Here is a 22,018-nt window from a genome sequence, read left to right on the forward strand (position 1 = left end):
AATTTTCAGTAAAATAGAAAAGAATGGGAAGTCAAAATCTATGGTCATCACAGTTTAAAGATATGTCTTGTTCACTAAATACATGTTGGTTTGAATTTATGTAAATAGGATACAAAAGCAAAAAAAAAAATTCTAAAATCCTCCTACAAACATCAAGAATTGATATGTGTTTCTCTTTATTCTTTGGGACTTCTCAGTGTCTTATTTCCCTTACTCTGTCCTGGTTTCTTGGGCTCTGTCTTCCTGAACACGTGAATTCAATTTGCGGTCATCAGGAAAACGTGATCCTTTCTGGTAAGTGATGTATGGAGGAAATTATAAAGTTCTAAAGCCTTGCACTCTTCCCTGGTTAGAATCTTAAAACACACATCCAATTCAGATCAGGTTCCCCATTTGTTATGGAGAAAGGGTCTTAGTCACCCAGGCCACCGGTGTCCCCTGGATGGCTCAGTTGATTAAGTGTGTGCCTTCAGCTCAGGGGTTCTGAGCTGAGCTGAGTCCTGATCCCAGGGTCCTTTGATGGAGACCTGCCTGAAGACTGGAAGGAGCTCCCCACTCAGCAGAGAGTCTGTCTGTTTCTTCTTCCTCTGCCCTTACCTCCCCACCCTTACCCTCCTTCTTTACCCCCCCCCCCCCCCCTCCTAGCTCTCTCTCTCTTTCAAATAAATAAATAATTTTTTTTTTATTTTTATTTATTTATTTTTTTTTTTAAAGAGAGAGAGGGTAGAGTGGGAGAGGGAGAAGAAGCCTCCCTATTGAGCAGGGAGCCTGATGTGAGGCTTGATCCCAGGACCCTGGGATCATGACCTGAGCTGAAGGCAGATGCTTAACCAACTGAGAGCCACACAGGTGCCCCAAATATATTCTTAAAAAAAATTCTGCCCCAAATTATCAAAGGTACAAGCTATGTCTTCCACTTGAAACACTCACCGAGGACACCAAAAAGCATTCTTCTGAGTATCATTATGCATTCCTGACTTTTTATTTATTTGAAGTTTTATAATCAGTATCAGTCATTTTGATCTTGTTAGATATTCACACTGGGTTGTCTCCAGTATCTGGTGCTATTTATTTTCTAGGGCTGCTACAACAAAGTACCACAAATGAGGTGGCTTAAAATAACAGAAATTTATTTTCTCAGTTCTTAAGTTCAGAAGTCTAAAATCAAGGTGTTGGTAGGGTCAGGCTCCCTCTGGAAAACCTCCAGAGAGAATCCTTCCTTGTTTCCTCTAGCTTCTTGTGGCTCCAGGATCACTTGGCTTATGGCTACATGACTCTAATCTCTGCCTCCATTTTTACATGGCCTTCTCTGTGTCTTCTCCTCTTCCATCCCTTATAAATATAAGACACTCATTAGATTTAGGGACTACCCAGATTATTGAAGAGGATTTACCTTGAGATCCTTAATAACATCTGTAAAGATCCTTTTTCTAAAAAAACAGTCACAATCACACATTCCTTGGATTAGGATATGAATATTTATCTCATCGGGGCATGTGAAAACATTTCTTTTAGTTGTTAGAGCCTATTTTTAGAGTTGTCAAAATAGCATAGATAGAACGAGCTCTTACTCCATTTTATTTAATAAACTTCTAGTGAGTGCTTCTAGAGGACAAATATTACACTAGTTATGAGACTACAAAGCTATGTAAATCTCTTGGCTCTTCCCCCAAGTTACAGGTTCCCTTAAATGAGAAAACTTGTCTTGTCCCAATTGGATGGAAAGCCTATGATTTTAAACACCCAGTGTTAAGTGCTTGCTCAAATGTCAAAATTTGGAGTGTCAGAGGATCCAGATACATGTAAATAATCCTACGGATTTCTAGTAAGAACTCTCCAGGCCATTTTCCATTTCAAAGTTTTGCTCCAGGTTACAGGCACCTAACCTGCAAAAAGCACACCAGCCTGAGAGTCAGGTCCCTCAGGTTCCATTTCTGGTTCTGCTACTGGATTGCTATGCAGCCTTGCACAACACAAAGAACGTGCACTTCCCACAAAGGAAGAGACAAGATTCTGAGGACCTGTGTGAGCAAGGGAACCTCATACCCCAGTAAAGTTGGATCCCAGGAACCAGAGTGTAGAGATGCTCACTCTGCTGCCAAAGCCATTGATTTTCGTGTGAAATTGGAGCTCAGATTTTAGTTTGGCCAAAGGGACTTCGACTCCCTCCCTCCTTAGTGTGTATCTAGAAGTCAAAACGAAATAGTTTGTATTTTAAAAGCCCTGAAACAAAACAAAACAAAACAATATACCCCAAAAAACAAAAAACAAACAAAAGACACAGATCTTAAAAAATAAAATAAAAGCCTTCACAGCTTTCCTTACAGAGATGTTACTGTGGTTACTGTGGCTCACGTTGCACTAGAGGAAAATGGCTTGGTGGTATAGGGCAAGGAGTGAGGCTTTGAGAGCTCTGGGCCAGGAAGGGAGCAGGCGGATGCTGTCTAGAGGCTTGGGGACTCTGTAAAGGTAAGTCACCGCGCCCCGCCCCCTGAAGAACTACATTTCCCTAGAGGTCTTGCCGCGTACGGTAGGGTGAGGAGGAAGAACGTAACAGACCCCACCCATGAACTCCCATCGTGCCTAAGACACCCTAACATGATTGGAGGGCTCTCTCGCAATGCATTCCGGGACTTGTAGTACAGCGTGATCATGATCCAAGCTTCTTTGTGATTCGCGGTGCCCACTAGTCGCTACCGGCGCGGTCCCGCGAGGCGAGTCCAAATCGCGTGCGCCTGCGCCGATCCCGAAGGGACGGCCCGCACCTCCCGCGGGGCGGGGCTGTGAATTTCGCGTCGAACACCGCCTTCCTGCCCCGCCTTTCGCCGTACCGGCCCGCCCCTCCTTCCTGGAGGCACAGCCGAAGCGGTGGCGGCAGGGACAGAAGCTGAGGCGGCGGTGGTGGCCCGGCGGGGGGGCGCCGAGTGGCCGGCGCGACACGCGCGGACTCGGACCCTATGAGGTGATTAGTGCGGCACAGGCGCCTCCTGCCCCGCCGGCGGGGCCCGGGTTTCCCGCGGCGGGATGTTCTCCCGAAGGAGCCACGGAGACGTGAGGAAGTCCACCCAGAAGGTGCTGGACCCCAAGAAGGACGTGCTGACGCGCCTGAAGCACCTGCGGGCGCTGCTGGGTGAGGCCCGCTGTGGGTCCCCGGGTTCGGGGGTTCCTGCCCTGATGTGTGCTGGGGGAGGGTCGGGGCTGGGATGCCCACCGCATGCGGGGGACATGAGAGGGTGGTGTGAGAGACCCCCCTTTCCGGGGCCCAGCACTGTTCCCGGACAGCGGGCAGTCTGGCCCTCGGGGCTGCCTGTCGCCCGGAGTGTAAACTTACCCCGGATTTGCTCCCGGTCACCTCAAGGCCGGCGGACCCGCGACTTTACCCTCCCTGGCAAATCCTGCACTCCAGGTGCTACACAGACACACACGCACACACACTCACACACAGAAAATAAACTGACACCTCCCCCTCTCGTTTTTAAAATTTTAATTTTGGACCCTGACACCCGAAGTAGACTGAGTCTCCAAGTGTTCCCAGCCCAGACTTAACTGAACTGTCCTCTCTTCTGTGGGCTGCTCCCCACTTAAATTTTATTTTTACTTTTAAGTCGGAGTCTTCAGAGAGTCGGAGCCTCCCAGCGCTCCCAGGATAAATTTAATTGAGCTGTCGTCTATCTTCCCGCGCTCCTCTTATTTTTGTTTTTATTTTGGGTCTGGCCGCTTGGGCTTCCTTGTGTGGTTGGTGTGAAGGGGGCTCCTCCTGTTTGTGGAGGGAGGGGTGGCTTTCCTGGGTTCAAGGAGGCTGCTGCTGCTTTCTTGCCGGGATGACAGTGAGAGTTATTTCCTTCTTTCGTTTTTATGGACTGCTGGGTGGAGATTCTGTGGAGCCCAGGGGGCCTGTAGTTGACCTGCCATGAAGCTCATCCTTGTGGCTGTGAAGTGTCCCCAAGGCTTCCTGTCACCTGCTGCATGGGATCTCTCGCTGCTTTGCTAGGCTGTGTTCTGTTTTCCATTTTCTTCCCTACTTAGTCTTAACTTTTGTTTAGGACCAAACACCTGTGCTACCTGTGTTGTCCCTAGTGTTTTGGGGGGGCTGAGAAAAGGACACTTTGTTTCCTCTGGATTCTTTTATTTGTAAAATGAGGGGGAAAAAAAAACACCTGATTTAGGATACGCAGTCTTAATGTGTCTGTCACTTGAGGAAATATGACATAAAAGAGTTCCTTTTATATATGAGAATTTTTTTTTAAAGATTTTATTTATTTATTTGACAGAGAGATCACAAGTAGGCAGAGAGGCAGGCAGAGAGAGAGGAGGAAGCAGGCTCCCTGCAGAGCAGAGAGCCGAATGCAGGGCTGGATCCCAGAACCCTGAGACCATGACCTGAGCGGAAGGCAGAGGCTTTAACCCACTGAGCCACCCAGGCGCCCCTATATGTGAGAATTTTAAGTAAAGATCTTGTTCATGAGATTAAAAGTTGCTAATTATTTCTATTTATACCCTGTGAAGTACCTCTGAGGAAAGACACACACACACACACACACACACACGCACACCCCTGGTTTTTCCAAGTGCAGTCTTCACAATCTCAGACTCCTTGAGATTTACACTATCCCATTCAGTTTGGAATGAATGTAAATTAATTACTTACTGTTAAGAGAGATTAGTTTTCTAGAGTTATGAAAGTGAAGTCAAATGTCCTTGGTAAACTGAACTGTCTCCTCCCTGTAGTAAAGTTTCATGCTCACACAGGTTGCATTGTGCAGAGTTCTAGTGAGTGATAAACACCTACTGCAGGGACATTTTTGATAAAGGAACAGTCTTTTAAAGGATTTGATACTCTGGGACTTTTCCTGTGGTAGAGAATTTGAACTTTTGTTCTGTCAGAGTCTGCAGGATTAAGTTGGCTCCATTTTGTAAAGGCGGAATCAATTAAACCTAGATGAGTTTGGCTTCTTAGAGATGCACAGTACATTGTTACCATTCTGAGAAAGTAGTTTGTTTTCAAGGCTGTGGAATTGTGGTTTCATTTTAAGGTGCAGTATCTTATTTTGAGGAACTTTCTTTTTTCATTTCATTGAGCTCATTATGATCTCAGTTTTGTAAAATAGAGAGGTTCTTTAATATTCGGTTTTTGAGGATGCATTTGTTTGTGGAATGACTCAGTGTACTTTCTTGCTGCAACTTTATCCATAGGGACTACATTTTTATAAATGTGTCTGAAGACTTCTAGTTAAAATGTCTAATGTAGAGTTTGGTTGACAACTGTGGTTGGGAAAGACTTTAAAGAAATATAGTACATTAATGTACTAGTTCCTAGTACATCATATACCTTATTTGTTTGCTACTTAAAGAAAAAAGTCTATTTAGAAAAAAATGGCCTCTTGATCTAAAAGACAGGAATTAGCCAGGATCAAGAAAACCATTTGAAGGGGGGCACCTGGGTGGCTCAGTGGGTTAAAACCTCTGCCTTCAGCTCAGGTCATGATCTCGGGGTCCTGGGATTGAGCCCCGCATCGGGCTCTCTGCTCAGTGGGGAGCCTGCTTCCTCCTCTCTCTCTGCCTGCCTCTCTGCCTACTTGTGATCTCTCTCTCTGTGTCAAATAAATAAATAAAATCTTAAAAAAAAAAAAAAGAAAACCATTTGAAGGAAACGAATGGACATTATTGTTGTATTTTTATTTGCATATTTCTGTAATAGTCTTGCTTTTCACATATTTTGTCTTCAAGTGATAATAGAGATGTGCTTTTTTACATACAAAGATGATACCACTGATCTGGATTTCCAGCCTGTGGCGGCATCACTTTGGCTGGTTACTTAGCCTGTCTTTGAATCTCAGTTTATTTACTCTGTCAGATGGGTATGGTAATGTCTGCCTTGTAAAGGTTATTGTGAGTCTAATGTATAAACTACTTCAGCTTGTAAGAGGCATGTAATAGGTTCCTCTCCTGTTACTTGCCTACCATCATGAATAGGCTAAGACAAGTATTTTGATAGGTTCTTTCCCACACCACCCCTTATATTTTGATAATTGCTTTAAGTTTGTTCTCTCTTTCTAAACTTAGTCTATGTTAAAGACAACTGGCTGAGATACATGTGACAAACTCTGGAAAGTACAGTATTTCTCATTCATGGTAATGGCTCCAGTTAGAATTTGCTTAGTTCCTTTTATCTGGCTCTGTATTACAGATTGCCCTGATATTTTTAACCTTACTTTACAAGGTGGGATTCTGAGGCCCAGACAGACCTTCAAGAGGCCAAGCAATGGACTATGGCCTGTATGCATTGTGTTAATTACAGGTAGAACAAAGAGCTAGTTGGTCCCCTGACTTCCAGTTCTGCCTGTATTGTTGAAATCATCAATGGAAGAGTAAGTGAGTCAACAAAACAAAACAGAAACCAAAAAAATTCTGTGTATTGCTCTGTTGCTCCAGCAAAGATCCCATGTTTAATTAAACATTGAGTACCTACTACAAATCCCCATTTAGGAATGGAATAAAAAAGCAAGAAGAATTGATATAATAGTAAGCATATAATGTGGTATGAAATTAGGTAATGGCTTAAATGTTGCACTCTGTTATAGGATTTCAAGAGGTCAAATAAGATCATTAAGAGTGGCACAAACATGAGGGCATTTTGAAGAAGGTTTTCCTCATACTGGTCCCTGAAGGATAGCTAGACTACTGAACTATATGTGTAACTTAAAATTTGTTAGTAGCCACATTTAAAAAAGTAAAAAGAAAGAGGTGAAATTAATTTTAATAATACATTTTATTTTATCCCACAGATCTACTCTGTATTATATCAATAGGTAACCAATATAAAATATTACTATTTTTTACGTTCTGTTTTTCATACAGTCTTTCAAATCCAGTGTGTATTGTACACTTCTAGCATATCTCATTTTGAAATGATTTTGCTATGTTTTAAGAACTCAGTAGCTCTCTGTGGCTAGTGGCGTAATACTAGACAGAGCAGGGTTAGCATTTGGGAAGTGCAGTGGGAAGGCAGTTCCAAGCAAGGGGAGATGGATGCTGGTAGTGGAAATACACATGGCAATGATGTAGAAAGGTGAGGAACACCAGCCTGCTCCTTCCTTCTGTCCAGTGAGGGAGTCACAAGGTGATCTTGGTCATGAGACAGAGTGCTAGAATTCTTGCCCTGAGGGTGTTCACAGTGTCAGAGGCATGACTGGAGTGCTGTGTAGGCCAGGGGTAGAGACAGTACAGTAAATTGAACTGGGGGATCTTGTTGGAGGAGAGGTGTGGCAGCCTAACTGGCAGAAGCTGAGGCAGTTTGGGGGCAGATCAGAAAAGGTCTTGTTTGTCTGAGTTGGAAGCTCCTACCTTACCTTGCAGCTGAGAGAGCCCTCTTGAAGAACTCTTAGTACGTCACATGATAAGATCTGAGAGCTGCTTGGCTGTCAGCAGGGCCAGGAAAATGGATTGGAAGGTGATGGGAGAGGTGACAATGCTGGCAGGAAAGGAAGAGACGAATGACAAGGGCGTGAAATAAGATGCTCCGTGAATGGAGAGGAGGGTGGGATTTCAAAGGACCAATGCAGGGGGAACTAGCGATTGTCTCCGTGAAGTGATGGAACAGGTTTGTAGAAGCCAGGCGGGAAGTGATCAGTCTGAAGCAGAAGAGATCTGGGAGAAGAGGCTGTAGTCAAGGCAAATCAAGTGACATCAGGGCTTGGGGCAAATATTTGGAACCAGTGAGGAGAGAACACAAATGCTGTCGATATATTGACGGAGTAAAATGGAACATTTTGGGGTATTTCCCAAATATCCCAAGCATCTGTTCCTTTAGGTAGGGGCAAGTTCACTTAAAATTTAAATGTTGCCATTTAAACTTATTTTATTATTAGCATTTTTCTTTCATTTTTATTAATTACAAACATTTGTTGAAACTGTGTATTGTAAGTTAGCTTACATTTCCTGGATGGTCAAATTGTTTCCTTTCTTTCTCTTTTTCTTTGTTTTTTTCTCTGATCTAAATAATACTGCTCTAAACATGTTGGGAAGTAGCTTTTTCTCTATTTTACATTATTTCCTTAGGACAGATTCCATTGAATTCAAATTTTTTGGTTTGAACATGTTTATGACTCAATTTACTGTGCTCTTTCCTAAGTGTTGTTCCAGCCTCCTAGCAGCAAGGATTGAAACTACCATGTGCATTGTGGTCCGACTAGCAATAAAGTCATTTGTGTAATTTGATAATTGGCGGTAGGCACTTTGGAGAATGGGAGTGTCAGGTAGGAGAGCCAGAGGTGTTGGAGGAGAACCTGGCTAATAATAGGGGAAGATGAATTAGGTGTTAGAGGTGTTGAGTTTGAGAAAAGGGCAAGATCCAAGTGGAAATGTCTAGGAGGTTTTTGGACAAGGGGTCTGGAACTTAATAGTAGGATAGAAAGCTGTGATAAGGTGGTTTACTTTCATTATGGTTCCATCATATCTTACCACAACCTCTGATGCAGGGAGGGTTCTTTCAACCTGTAGAAGCAGAAACTGAGACTCAGCTAGGTTAACTACTTGTTTGTCAGCACCTAGTTGATATGTGGCAGAGCTGGGATTCCTGATTCTAAAGGCCATGTTATGTTTCTGCTAGTTATCTGACTCAAAAGCATATTTATGTATCAGAAAATATATTTACCCACCACAGTGAATGTTGATATATAAACAAAAGCCCTAGGGTGTTTTGTTTTTTTTTTTAAGATTTTATTTATTTATTTAACAGACAGAGATCACAGGCAGGCAGAGAGGCTGGCAGAGAGAGAGACAGGAGGAAGCAGGTTCTCCGAGGAGCAGAGAGCCCGATGCGGGGCTCGATCCCAGGACCCTGGGATCATGACCCGAGCAGAAGGCAGAGGCCCTAACCCACTGAGCCACCCAGGTGCCCCAAAAAGCCCTAGGGTTTTTGCACTTGTCCCAAAAATGTTGCTTTGACTTTGCTTCTCTTTTCCTGGTCTGTTTTACTAGATTCTTCTACGGAGACTTGAGGCTATATTTGATTTCAGCATGGCAGAAGATAAAAAGACTCCTTTTGTGTTTTCCTGTTCATTGGCCTCTCTGTGCCCTTGGCGGGCCTAGCAGGTGGTAAAATATTTCCATGGATGTTAGTGCCAAAGGACATTCTACAACCAGAGCAAAGCCTGAGGTGTAATGTCAGGCTCTTCAGGCAGTCTTTGTTTGGTCTCTTGTTTCAAACCTTCAGATCTTGTTTGAAGCGAAGTCATCTTGCCATAATGCTCCCTTTGCTAATTTCTCATCAATTACTAACATTTTATATCTGTAACCTCTGGAAGTAAGATGAGCTTTGGACACAGATACGTGGTATCTCAGATACACCAATCCCTGCCTCTAGGGCTTGGGGATGTCTGGACTTCTGATGAGAGAAGTACAGACTAAGGATAAAAGTCCAATGGAGCTCAGATGTTTTGTTTGAGACAACTGAAAAGGGCTGACTTCCTCATTTTATTCTGGGAAGAGAGCTAATTGATAGGTCCAGAATACTTGGACGCAAACTTTTATTTGCAGTTGAGCATGAATACTTTTACTAGCTGTTTAGAGTACTGATCTTGCCATAGATAAAACTGTAGTGAATTATTTATTTTAAAAAATTGAGTTTCAAAATAGCAAATTGATTCCCTTTAAATTTTAAAATTATATTTTAAAGGAAGACTGTGGTATTGTACTGTAAAATTAATAATATATAAATGTGGTAGACAACTATGCTGTATTCAGATTTTAAAAAAATTTAGTTCCATAGACATTTTTTCCAGAGTGTATGAGTGAATGTGAGTGTGTGTCTGTCTGTCTGTCTGCTGAGGAGGGCTGTTTATTAGATATTAATAAGGCAGAAGCCCAGGATCTATGCTTTTTGGAGAGGTTGCCAGTGCTTCCTGAGTGAGATGCAGTCTGGGGTGAGTTTGGAATGACAAATGTGGGGTTTTTCCCTGGGGGACAAGTTAGGGATGAGGGAACTGAAGAGGGAGGAACTTAGGTGAAGGTAATTGTGTGGCTACCATGGAGTTAAGTGTCCAGTGGCTTTCATCCTGTGGTGGGGGTAGTTGTTGGGAACCAGGAAGACCTAAGTGGAGACTAGGTGTGTCTCCTTGGTGAAGGGCCCAAGAGTCTCAGACTCGCTGAGATTTGAAACATGAGTGGCAGGAGAATGAGAGTTCCCAAGCTTTTGGATTGCAGACCCTGAGAGTGTAGCATGGCCTGCCAGCGTTCATCTTTCCCCAGTGTGGAGGGAACCAACCTCAAATGGAATTCATAATGAGAGAGAAGCGGGGCAGAGAGATGGAGGGTGAGACGAGTGCAGCAGACCCTGTGTGAGCCAAGAGGTTCGGCCATGTCTGTGTCATCTCTACCCCTGAGCTTCTTGGTTCCAGGTTCCAGTAACACCCTGTTTTTGCTTTAGCCATCGAGTCATAGTTCTGGGTCTTGAAATGGAAAGAATACAGATTAATATATCAGAAAGAGAGGGAGGAAATCCCAGGTCAAGGATGGGTGGGTGGGTGTTTATGTGTGGATATGCTTTTTCTATTTTTTAAGAGCTGAGCAAATTTGAGTTTATATATATATAGAAGAAGGAACTAATAAATGAGCAAAATTGAAGAAGCAGTGCAGAGAAAGGGAATACAAGTGGAGAAAGGTGGGGGTATTCAGTGGGATCAAGGCCGTCGAGCAGGAGATCAAGCTTGACAAGAGGGACTGCTTCCTCTAAGGCCACTTGGAGGAACTAAGAATGGGGTCCTAGATGTGAGGGAGCTCTCATGCCATGGTTTATGTTTTCTCTGTGAAGGTAAGAAATAGACTTAACTGCTGAGTCAATTTTCTTACTGGTGTAGTGATAGGAACTGAGGATGTCTTGTTCCCTCTTCTGTGCCATGAATCCCCTTAAAGGAAATACTATAATCTGTATGACTTGTTATTGTGGTTCTTTTGGGGAGCGTCCTCAAAATGCATTTAACTTATGCATTCAGTACTTGGAGAGAAGCCAGGAAATGGTATATGTATAAAACGAGGACAGTTAGGGAGTACACATATTGTCTAACCTTCCACTTGGTGACCATGTGTCCCAGAGTGGTAGCAGGTGAGCCCAGGAAAGTGCTGTGTTCTCAGTGGTCATCTTTCCTTCATGCCTCTCCTCTGTTCTACTGGGTGTGGCACTAGTGGCTGGGGGTAATTTTGATCTCCATTTTTGCCTTGAATGCCACTTAACCTCACATAAGATGAAACATGATTGTATGTATGTGTGTGGCACCTTGCCCTTTTGCAATGTGTTTTCTCATATTCTCATTGGATTAATATGCTGCCTTAACCTACCAGTTCAGAAAGGACTTAACCTTTTAGATTTTTAGTCAAGCTTTGTTTCTGACTTAATTCTGAATGCCCATTTCAAGTTTTTTAACTGCGATTCTTATAAAAAAGATATTTCACAACCATTTTTATGTCTTTTATATTGTTTTACAAACTGAAACCACATCTGAAAGATATTTTCAAAGTAGTTGTAATTTTCAATAGTAAATACGTCATTTTTGCTGTTGCAACTGTGGTTTAGCTTAAAAAGATAAGGATCCCTTTGATATTGTTTTGTCTTTGATTTTAAGTGATGGCACAAATTCACTGAACGTCAACCATGGTTTCAAGGACACACAGGTACTAGTCACACTGCCTGTGCCCCACTGTGGGAGCCATGAGAATATGCTGCTCAGGCCTCTGCTTTGAGGGTCATGACTGACTGATGGCTCCAGCTGCTGCCCTTGGGATTCACCAACACTTCTTAGCCAAAGCTGAGCTTCTCTTGGGCTACTTGCAGTTACCGAGCAAGTGGGAATACTACTGTCGTCCACTGGTGCAAGATCCAGATGCCTCTGAAGAGTAACTGGCTTGAGGACTCCCCATGGGTTGGTCAAGACCTTCTTAGGACTGAGTTGGAGTCTGAGACCCTTCCTTCCAGCCTTCCTTCCTTCCCTGTCTCCTTCACAGGGGTCAGACCTGTACTGTGGTTTGGCCTCCCCCTGCCTTCTCAGGTCTCTTCCTTTTCCCCTTCACAGCCAGTTCCCCCAATAAATCTCCTACACATGTAATCCTGTCTTAGTGTCTACTTCTCAGGTAACCCAAACTGAAACATTGTCCCTTTTCCCCAGAAGGTATTGCCCATCCTAAAACCCTTCCAGGAGACAGCATGAGCATGCCACATCTTCCACAAAAACTTTCTCTATCTGTCTGCCCTGAGATGATATTTCCTCAGAGTTCCCGTAACCTTTTGAACTTCACATTTGGCATTTATGGCTTTGGCCTTATATCTGCTGAATCTCCTGTCCTAGATGATAAATGCATTGAGAACATGAAGAACTTCTTGTTCATCTTGATTCCTTCTGGAAACATTCTTCCTTATTCATACTCATAATAATTAGCATTTAATCACACTTTCCATGTGCCACTCACTGCCAGAAATACTCTTCTGTGAATTAACTCATGTAATCCTCCCAAATGGAATAGATAATATTATTCTCCTCATTTTACAGATGAGACACAGAGAGGTTAAGAATCTGTCTTGTTCAAGGTTACACAGCTAGTAAGTGACAGAGGTAGGATTTGAACCCAGGCAGCTGGCTGGAGAGTCCCGTTGTTTATTTAGTGGTTATTTTTTATTCAGATAGAATATGTACCAGGCACTATACACAGTGTTGGGGTTGCCAGAGCTTGTAATCCAATTGGAATTAACAACTGTTTAAAAAGCAAACCCCAAAATGTGATTTCCAAATAGACGGATGTAAGTCCCTGGGGGAGTAACAGCCACCTTATGTTTTGAAAAATTTCTAAAAGCCTTTCTGCCCCAAAGATGATTCTCACTAGCCAGATGTTCCCATCATTATGGTAATGATTTGAGACTGAGAATTAAGGTCTCCTGAAAGAGTCCCCTAACCTTGCACTCATTATCACACCCACCCCTCTGATCCCAAGGAGAAGAGCTGTAAGAAAGGACTACTTGTGTGGACAGAAGGGAGAAGAGGTTGGGCAAGGAGGTCAGGGAAGAGTGGCAGCTGGACTAGAGGGCTTAGGGAGGGATAACCTTGGGTGAGACTTCTTTCATGGAAACAGAATTGCAGAGACACTATTGTAAATTTTAAATATATAGAAACCAAAACTGAGTCAATATATCCCCAAAAGGATTGGTGCTAACTAGTAAAAATTCTTTCAATAAGGTCTTTGATAGTATTTTTAAGACAGCATGGAAGAGAGGGGAATAGATGGCATGTGTTCTTTCTTTACAACTTTTGAAAGGGATTAACGTGTTTTATTTTCTGTATGGTCATATTTCTGGGACAAACAGTGTAGACTTCTATTTTCCATGGATTTTATGTCTAATAAGAGAAGGATGTGTTTGGGTTAATTAGGCTTGATGTGGTAGAGCTTATGCTGAACTTTGAGGTAGAAGTGAAATATCGTCTTGAGTGTGTGTGTGTGCGTGTGTGCATGCGTGTCATATTGCAGCTGTTTATTTTGGAGAGAATGGTTCCAGTCCTCTCGTTCTGCACCTAAAATAAATATGTACACAAGCAGACACATCATTTTAACTGAAATAAAAAAAGTAAATAATCAAATGGAAAAATATTTGAAATTTATAGGACAGGATATAGTTATATCCTCAGTACATAGAGGGCCCCTATGTATTAACAGGAAAAATTAGAACATATGTTTAAAATATGCATACACATGTCACAAATGAAGAAATGACGGGAACCAGTGTTTTATTTTTTTTTAAGACTTTATTTATTTATTTGACAGAGAGATCACAAGTAGGCAGAGAGGCAGGCAGAGAGGGAGGGGGAAACAGGCTCTCTGCTGAGCAGAGAGCCTAATGCAGGGCTGGATCCCAGGACCCTGGGGTCATGACCTGAGCTGAAGGTAGAAGCTTAACCAACTGAGTCACCCAGGTGCCCCAAGAACCAGTGTTTTAAATGTCACTTCAGTTCTCTACGATATATAGTTACAAATAAAAATGTATTTACCTATTATTTTAGTAAAGTTGCTGTTGTGTTTGTTTTTTTTGCCCTTATTGATTCCTCCTGGTTATCTGTGTTTGCTTTCCAATACACCTTTGATAGGATTCTAATTTGGTATGATCTCCCCGGAAAGTAATTTTTGGTATGTGCTAATGGTCTTAAAAATGTACATATCATTTGACTTAATTTCCTTTTCTTGGAAATGATGATAGGTGTACTTAAAGGTGATTAAGAAATGCATTGCAGAATTGTTTCCACATTTAAAATTTTATTTATTGAGGTAAATTTCACATAATGTAAAATTATCCATTTTAAAGTGAACAAGTCAGTGGCATTTAGAACATTTACAGTGCTGTGCAGTCATCATACCTGTATCTAGTTCCAGAACATTTCATCAGAAAATGTTTCCAACAGAAAACCCTGTACCCATGAAGCGGTCTCTTGTTCCCTCCTCCCTCTAGCCCCTGGCAACCATCTCTGTGTGTGTTTAACCAGCTGGGGGATTTTTTTTGTCTTTTTAAAACCATTCTGCTCCACCAGAGTGATCGTATAGTTGACTGTTTAGCAATGGGTTTGAACTGCTTAAATTCCACTTATATGTGGATTTTTTTTTTAATAGTAACAATATAAGATTATAAATGTATTTTATCTTCCTTATGATTTTAATAACATGTTCTTTTCTCTAGCTTACTTTATTGTAACAGCACAGCATACCATGTGCATATTACATGTATTCAAAATATGTGTTAATTGTTTATGTTATTGGTGAGGCTTCTGGTGTACAGGCTGTTATGAGTTAAGTTTTGGGGGAGTCAAAAATTACATGCAGGGAGAAGACACCCCTAATCCCTGCATTGTTCAAGGGTCCGCTGTATATGTTGAACATATTTGTAAGAGTCAGGACTCTTGGTTGCAAGCAGCAGAAAGCCTAATTTAAAAAGTGGGGGGGGGGATTTAATTACACACAAGACTAGTGTAGGAGAACCTTTGGCTTTAAGTACGTATGACTGTTGGCAGGGATGTAAGTGGAGTCCAGGACACTCACCCAATTTCATGTCCACTCTCTTTTTTGACCTCCCTTTTGGTGAAAAATACTCCTTTCCACTTTGGTTCCATGTGTGTTTCTTTTCTGTGCTTCTTCATTGTCAGGCTGAGTCTGCCAGGTGCAGGAGAGATGGTCTCTGAAAGCTAGAGAGAAGAATGTGAGCTAGTGAGAAAGCTTGAGAAGAGTGTGGCCTGTCTAGGGCCCCAGGTCTTGAGACCATGCTGATTGGCTTTCCATGGGTCATGGACGTGTTCCTGTAGGAGATGGGGTACTCTGATTGGCTGGCCTGGTTATTATCTATCCTGTTCCTAATATCATGAGAGCATTGACTTTTGTGTTGATAATCCTAGGTCATTGAAAACCCTTACATGACATTTTCTAAGTTCTACATAAGACTGTGGGAGTTATATTTGAAGATTCATCTAATTTGAGGGAAGTAAGGGTTTCCCTTTAAATAAATGGATTTGCCACCCTTTGAGTTCTATGTTAGACAGTGTACATTCTTTTTGAAGTCATTCCACAAGTAGATACTGAGGGCTTGCTGTATCCCAGATGAAGCTCCAGTTTCACAAGGTTTTCTTTCCATTAGGGCAAATGGACAATAAACAAAGAGCAAGTAAATGTATAATTTCACATAATGATTATAGAAAAATGAAGCTTGATTGGGGGTGTATATGCTAGTCTAGACGGCAGGGTCAGGGAAGGCCTCTCTGAGAAGGGATTTAGAGTCAAGATCTGGGTTAAACAGGGAACAGCTTGGCAATTATTTATGGGAGTAGTGTTCCAAACAGACGGAACAGTAAGCGCAAAGACTCTGAGTCATCAGTAGGCTTGAGGATCTAACGGAAGTCGATGGAGTTTGGAGGAGTTGGAGGAGTTGGGGTGGGGGAGGAAAGGGTAGGACCAGGTGGGGTTTATAGGTCTCACTGAGGACTTGGGATTTTTTTTCCTAAGGTGAGATGAGGAGCCCCAGGGGAAGGACGAGTTGGGGAGTGACCTGAGTTGACCTTCAGGATCTTTCTTTGTAAAGAAAGCCTTTCTTTTCTTTTGGCTTGCTTTATAAAAAGTCCGATCGTTGGCCCCAATACTGAGCAGTGACTGGAGACAGAAAAGCAAAGAGGTCAGAGAAAGAGGTCATGTTGGAGAAGAGAAGTGAGTAGCTGTGGAAGCCATGGCAAGAACAGGTTTTGCAGAAGGTGGGCACACATGGCCTGTTTCTGTCCTTATTGTGGCACCAAGCAGTGATGAGAAGACAGGCTGGCTGCAGCCCATGGGACAGGAAAGCTAGATTGCCATGGGCCGTGTAACATGGCCCACACAGCAGCCCAGGCTTATAATAGTGTGGAGGTAGGCTTGCTATGTTAGCCCAAATTTCAGTAAGAGGCAAGAAGCAGCCATAGTGAGAGTAACCCTGGCATGCCTGGGTGGCTCAGTCAGTTAAGCATCTGACTTGATTTTGGCTTAGTTATGATCTCAGGGTTGTGTTGAGCCCTGTGTCAGGCTCTGTGCTGGCTGGCATGGAACCTGTGTAAGTTTCTCTCTCTCCCTCTCCCTCTGCTCTCCTCTCACTCTCCTCCCCACTTTGGCGTGCACTCTCTCTCTCTCTCAAAAAAAAAAAAAAAAAAAGTTCCCCTGATGTTGACTAAAAATGGAGATACATCTGCCAGCTGCTAAAAAAGTATGAGCACAGGAAAATGTTGATTGGTCAGGGTAATATTAATTCATCTATATAAATGATTGCAAAGAGAAGCCAGTGGTTAGCTTCATTTCAGGAGCCCCCTAAATTAGGGCCCCATTTGTACTTTATATTACGTTTCTTAGTGGAAAGACCTGAAAGGAGTCTTAATCTCTGGCTCAGTGTAACCTGAAAAGACCTGATTTTTATAAACCATTGTTGCCAGCTGATGGAATCCCCAATGCAGATTCTGTTCTGGCAGCTGCTTGTTGGTGCTAGGTTTACACAGAATGAAGAAACGTGACCGAGTGTGTGCTATGGCCACCCGGTCTTGTAAATGAACCTTATCATGATTGAAAATGTCATCACCTTTTCCATGCCGGAGTATCACACATGTGCTTGTCCCTAAGTCAGTGCAAGTTATTGAGTGTCTGGGCAGAGGTAATTTCTTTCTGCCTGACTCTATTATTTTTCTATACTTCCTGATAAACGACAATTAGAGAAACACAGCTTTCCCTAAAGACAGCAAACGAGGTCATTACAGGGCATTATCTACAACATGTGTATTGTTATAGTATAACTTTAATTAAATTGTTGGACAGAAGAAATTTAAGTTATTTGCTATTTGGGGGCATTTTGGTCTTGGTGAAAATACTATTTAATATATTGTATGGGTCTTCACTGTATGTCAAAGTTGGAGAGTAAGACAAATTTGGAGAACATTATAGTCGGGTGTTATTTTCACTGAGTTGTTCTTTTCTTTTTTATAGTAAATACTCAAGCTTTGAAAAATATCTGAAAAAATCTTCCAAAACACACTGGCAGCTTTTTTTTTTCCAAAATAAAAAATATATATAATTTTTTCCCCTTCTTTCAGTTCCCCCTCCCACCCTACCTTCCCTCTCTGGTAACAGCAAGTCTTATTTCTTTTCCAATGAGTCTTATCTCGTCTCGTCTTGTCTCTTCTCTTTTTCTTCTTTCTTTCTATTCTGGGAACAGCAAGTCTGATTTCTTTTCCAATGAGGCCTTTCTTTCTTTCTACTCCATGTAGAGGTGAGATCATTGAGTATATATGTATCTTTCTTTGTCTGACTTACTACACTTAGCAAAAAGCCTTCAAGCTTCATCCATATTGTGCATAGTTTTTTGGGTTATGAAATTTAATGTGCTCTATAAACATTTGAATGATACAAGTAAGCAAAAAATAATTCAAGTATGAGAAAGCTCTTCAAATTCTGCAATCTCCTAATGTCCATTGTTCCAGTTTTGGTAATCACGTTTTCTATTCTTGCTCTTGCTTACGTGCATCCTCTTCTCTCTCTGTCTCTCTCCCTCTTTGTCCATGTCTGTCTTGGGTGTGCAGCACACAGAAACACAGTTTTACATGAATAGTCATTATGCATGGTCTAACCCTAGACTTTTGACTTCACATTCCTTGGACATTTTTCCACATGAGTAAGTGAAGACTTACATAATACTTAATTGGCTTTCTTATGTTCCACTAGACTCCTATAACAAATGATCTGCCACCTGTTCCTCAGGTTGTGGGTTTCTGGCTTTCTTATGCTGCTAGCAGATTGAAGACTGGGGGTGAGAAGAGGCTGCCTGGTGACCAGAGGCCTTTGGTTTCTTGTGTAAGAAATGTAGTGGGCCGTGTTTGTAGCTGCTGGCAGGTTGGGGGACATTGTGATGGATTTCCAGAGGTAAAGAGAAGCCTTTGGGGAAGGCCATTTCAGCCTTGGCTGAGGTAACTTCATAGAAAGACCACCTTTTTAACCTGTCCAGGAGGAGGGTCTTTCCACATGCAAGCTGACTTTGGTGTCCTAAATAAACCAACTTCTGAGTCAGTCCACTTTTAGATTTAGTAACTCTTAAGTTCTGTGACTTCTACCAGATCTATGTGCTTTAAAAAAGTCATATTTTCGGGGCACCTGGGTGGCTCAGTTGGTTAAGCATCTGACTTCAGCTCAGGTCATGAACTCAGAGTTCTGGGATCCAGCCCTGTGTCAGGCTCCTGCTCAGCAGGGAGTCTTCTTCCCCTGTCTCTCTCTTACTGCCCCTCTCCCACTCCTAGTTCTCTCTCTTTCTCTCTCTCTCTCGTATTCTCTCTCTCAAATGAATCAATAAAATCTTTTAAAAAATCATTGTCCAGTTATGCTTCCCTGTACCTCCTTGATCACTTCCTGTTAATATTGGTTTACCTGACTGCTTGGATTTGAGTCTGGCAGTGAGCTAACCTCTGTGACCTTCCACTGGCCATAAAGATGGTGCCTGCTTCCTATGGCAAATAGAGGTTTAAGTAAGTTAATATAATCAAAGCTGTTTTGTAAGCTGTTACTATAATTATTAACAATTACTTGACGTTAGTAAGATGGCTCTCTCTGCCCTCATCACCAGTTTTCTGCTTCCTTAGTTTTTGGAGATGGGTTCAGGTAGAGGTTACCAGCTAGCTCCTGCCTTATCTGTTTAATTTCTATCAGTGACTCCCCGATGAGTGGTTTTGACTGTAATATAGGCTAGCCCCAATTCAGATCAAGAAAAGTAGAAGCAATTTTGCAAGGACTTAAAAAGTGTGATGAAACTTGATCCTACTGAAGGAATAGATATGTTAAAATGAAGCATATATGATTTACACATTGTATGTCATTGGTATATATATATGTTTCATTATATTGGTACTTCATATTGGTTAACAAAAAGTCCGAGGATCCTGTATTTGAGAAATGTATGTCAAAATATTTAAATAACATAGCTCTACTTTTTAAAACATTAGTGCTAGGTAATTGGGTTACATCTTTATATAGAATTACTTTTACATAGGGATTGTCAGTCCTGGATAACAAAGTATAAATATCTTCCTGACTTGTAAGACTTTTACTTTCTACATCTAGTTTACCTTCTAAGTATAAAAAAATGAAAATAATCCATTTTAATTGGATAGATATCTTTAAAAAAAAAAGATTTTATTTATTTACTTGACAGACAGAGATCACAAGTAGGCAGAGAGAGAAAGGAGGAAGCAGTCTCCCCCGCTGAGCAGAGAGCCCAATGCTGGGCTCCATCCCAGGACCCTGAGACCATGACCTGAGCCAAAGGCAGAGGCTTAACCCACTGAGCCACCCAGGTGTCCCAGGATGGATATCTTTTACAACCTCTTCAGTCAACTGATAATTGTTTCCTGTTCAACTGTCAGATTTTATTTCGGTATTTACAAGGATGTTTTTCGATGCAGAAAACAGAAAATCCAAATACAAATAATAAGGATTTTTTTTTCCTCCTATAAAGCAGCCCCAAGGCAGGGTGAGCCCCAAGCCAGCTAATTCATTCAGCAGTTCTTTGATGTTAACAGCCCAGAGCCTCTCTGCCTCCCTGCCCTTCCATCCTTAGTGTCCTCAGTGTGGCAGGCTTGTCCTCAAGGTGACAAAATGACTACAGCCCTTACAAGCATTGCACCCAGATAGATCAACATCCAGAGGCAGGAAAAGAGGAAATGCTTTGTGTCTCTTAAAAACAATGACTCTTTTCCAGACATCTCCACCAGAATTCCTCCCATTTCTTATTGAACAGTGTTGGGTCATAGTCTTGAGCCTAAACCTATCACTTGCAAGGGGCGTGTTGCACTGTAATAGGCTCAGCAGCATCAGGTCTTACCCCCTAGGGCCAGGGATAGGCCAGTCTCCTGAAAGGACCTGGGGGAGGATGAGCCCTGAACATATAGGGGCTCTGTTAGGAAGAGGAAAGATCTGACTGTGGGAATGGGTGCGGTGGAGGGCTAGAGGGAAACCAATAGTGTCTCTCTAGGCCACTCTTACTTTTTAGTTGAAATGCTGTGGAGAATATGGAAGTAAATCACCAATTATGGTAAAATTTTGGATACGTGTATATTTTTAGGGAATAATTTAAAATTTTGCCCTCTAACTGGTATATACAACATGGCTATAATATAGACAAAAAACAAAACTATCAACAAAGCTAAAAGACGAGTTTGGCTCACTTTTTGCAAGAAGGAATATATAGTTTAGGCCCCAATATGCTTCCAGAATCATTATGCCAGGGCTCTAGGGGCCTTTTCCTTCTCTTGGGCCGGCCTGGTGGTGCTTGGGCATACAGGCACACGTGTATCTACTGTTGGCCCTGGAGAGGACTGCAAATTGGATGGACAGTGTGGATGGGGCTCACTTGAATGGTGGGGTGAAAGCCTGATTTGCTTGGTTGCTTGCTTGGGTGGGTGGGTTTAAAGTGTTTATTTTTATTTTATTATTTACCACAAGCTACATATTTAGAAACTTATTCTTTCACATATGTATTAAGTATTTAAAACAATTTTAAAAATCCTTTCTTATGTCTAGCACATGGCCTGTGTGCACATAAGTACATTCAGTTGATTCAAGATCAAAACTGAGACTGGGGTTCTCTTGAGTAAATATGGAAAGAGGAAAGGGAGGGCATTGAGGGGTGGTCAGTGCAAGGGCTGATTAAAAAGATGGGCTATGGAAACCAAATAGGGGGAAAAAGAAGTGAAGACTTAAGGAGCCTATATAGATAGTGACAGATAGTGGGGTCTTTGGGTTCAAGGACCTGGTAGGATTGAAGAGTTGGAATTCACTTTCTAGAAGCGTGAGCAGGGAGAAGGGGAAATGGTGGGTGACAGGCGAGAGGAACAAAACTGGGGCCCCAGATGTGGGGAGGTGACAAGCAGTGTCTGGGTCTAAGCTGTGTTATGGGCAGGCATGGTGGGAGAGGGGGTGAAGGACAGCCTCATTGGGGTGTGGAAGTGAGGAATGACCTTTGTAAATGACGAAATCAGTGCTAGTTACAAGAGAAGGAGTGAGCCAGGCCCTGAAATCTCAGAACTTGCTGGGATGAGTGAAAGACCGTGTGCAGCTCGGGCCGGTGGGCTAGTTAGCATGCAGACTGGTTGTGCAAATAGCAAAGAAGTGTTGGTGTGCATGAGGGGAGCACTGCCATGGTCTGGATATTGCAGTGGGGAGTAGGGAGGATGCCGACCTCATCTTATGCCCTGCAGTATGTGGTGTAGGACTAATGAAAGGCTTACCTGACCATCTAGGGGGAAGCAGCCCCTCAAGGGACTCCAGGTTTTAGGTGGAGCCAGAAGGGATGTGGTGCAGGAGAGGAGATTTGGGAAGCTTTTTTGGATCTAGGGCATGGAAGCATTGTGGTTAGGAAGCTGGGGTGAGTTTAGGTGATGCCCAGAGCCATGTAGAAGTGATAGTCATAGATATGGATCTTGTGGGGAAATTTGGATTTCTAGGGACA

General features: G+C 42.5%; 1 protein-coding gene across 4 annotated transcripts in view; it reads left to right on the top strand.

Moving 5' to 3' along the window:
* Nucleotides 1-2,747: 2,747 nt before the first annotated feature.
* Nucleotides 2,748-22,018, top strand: part of RALGAPA2 (Ral GTPase activating protein catalytic subunit alpha 2) — a 319,809-nt gene continuing 300,538 nt past the window's right edge. For 2 of the 4 annotated variants that reach the window (XM_059406444.1, XM_059406445.1), the window contains exon 1: nt 2,751-3,130. In XM_059406444.1, coding sequence (XP_059262427.1) covers nt 3,025-3,130 — 106 coding nt within the window. In that variant the 5' untranslated portion in view covers nt 2,751-3,024. Of the gene's footprint in view, nt 3,131-22,018 lie in introns of all 4 variants that reach the window. The other 2 variants (XM_059406446.1, XM_059406447.1) reach the window with 2 other exon arrangements.

This window comes from Mustela nigripes, chromosome 7 (assembly GCF_022355385.1).
Source record: "Mustela nigripes isolate SB6536 chromosome 7, MUSNIG.SB6536, whole genome shotgun sequence".
NCBI lineage: Eukaryota > Metazoa > Chordata > Mammalia > Carnivora > Mustelidae > Mustela > Mustela nigripes.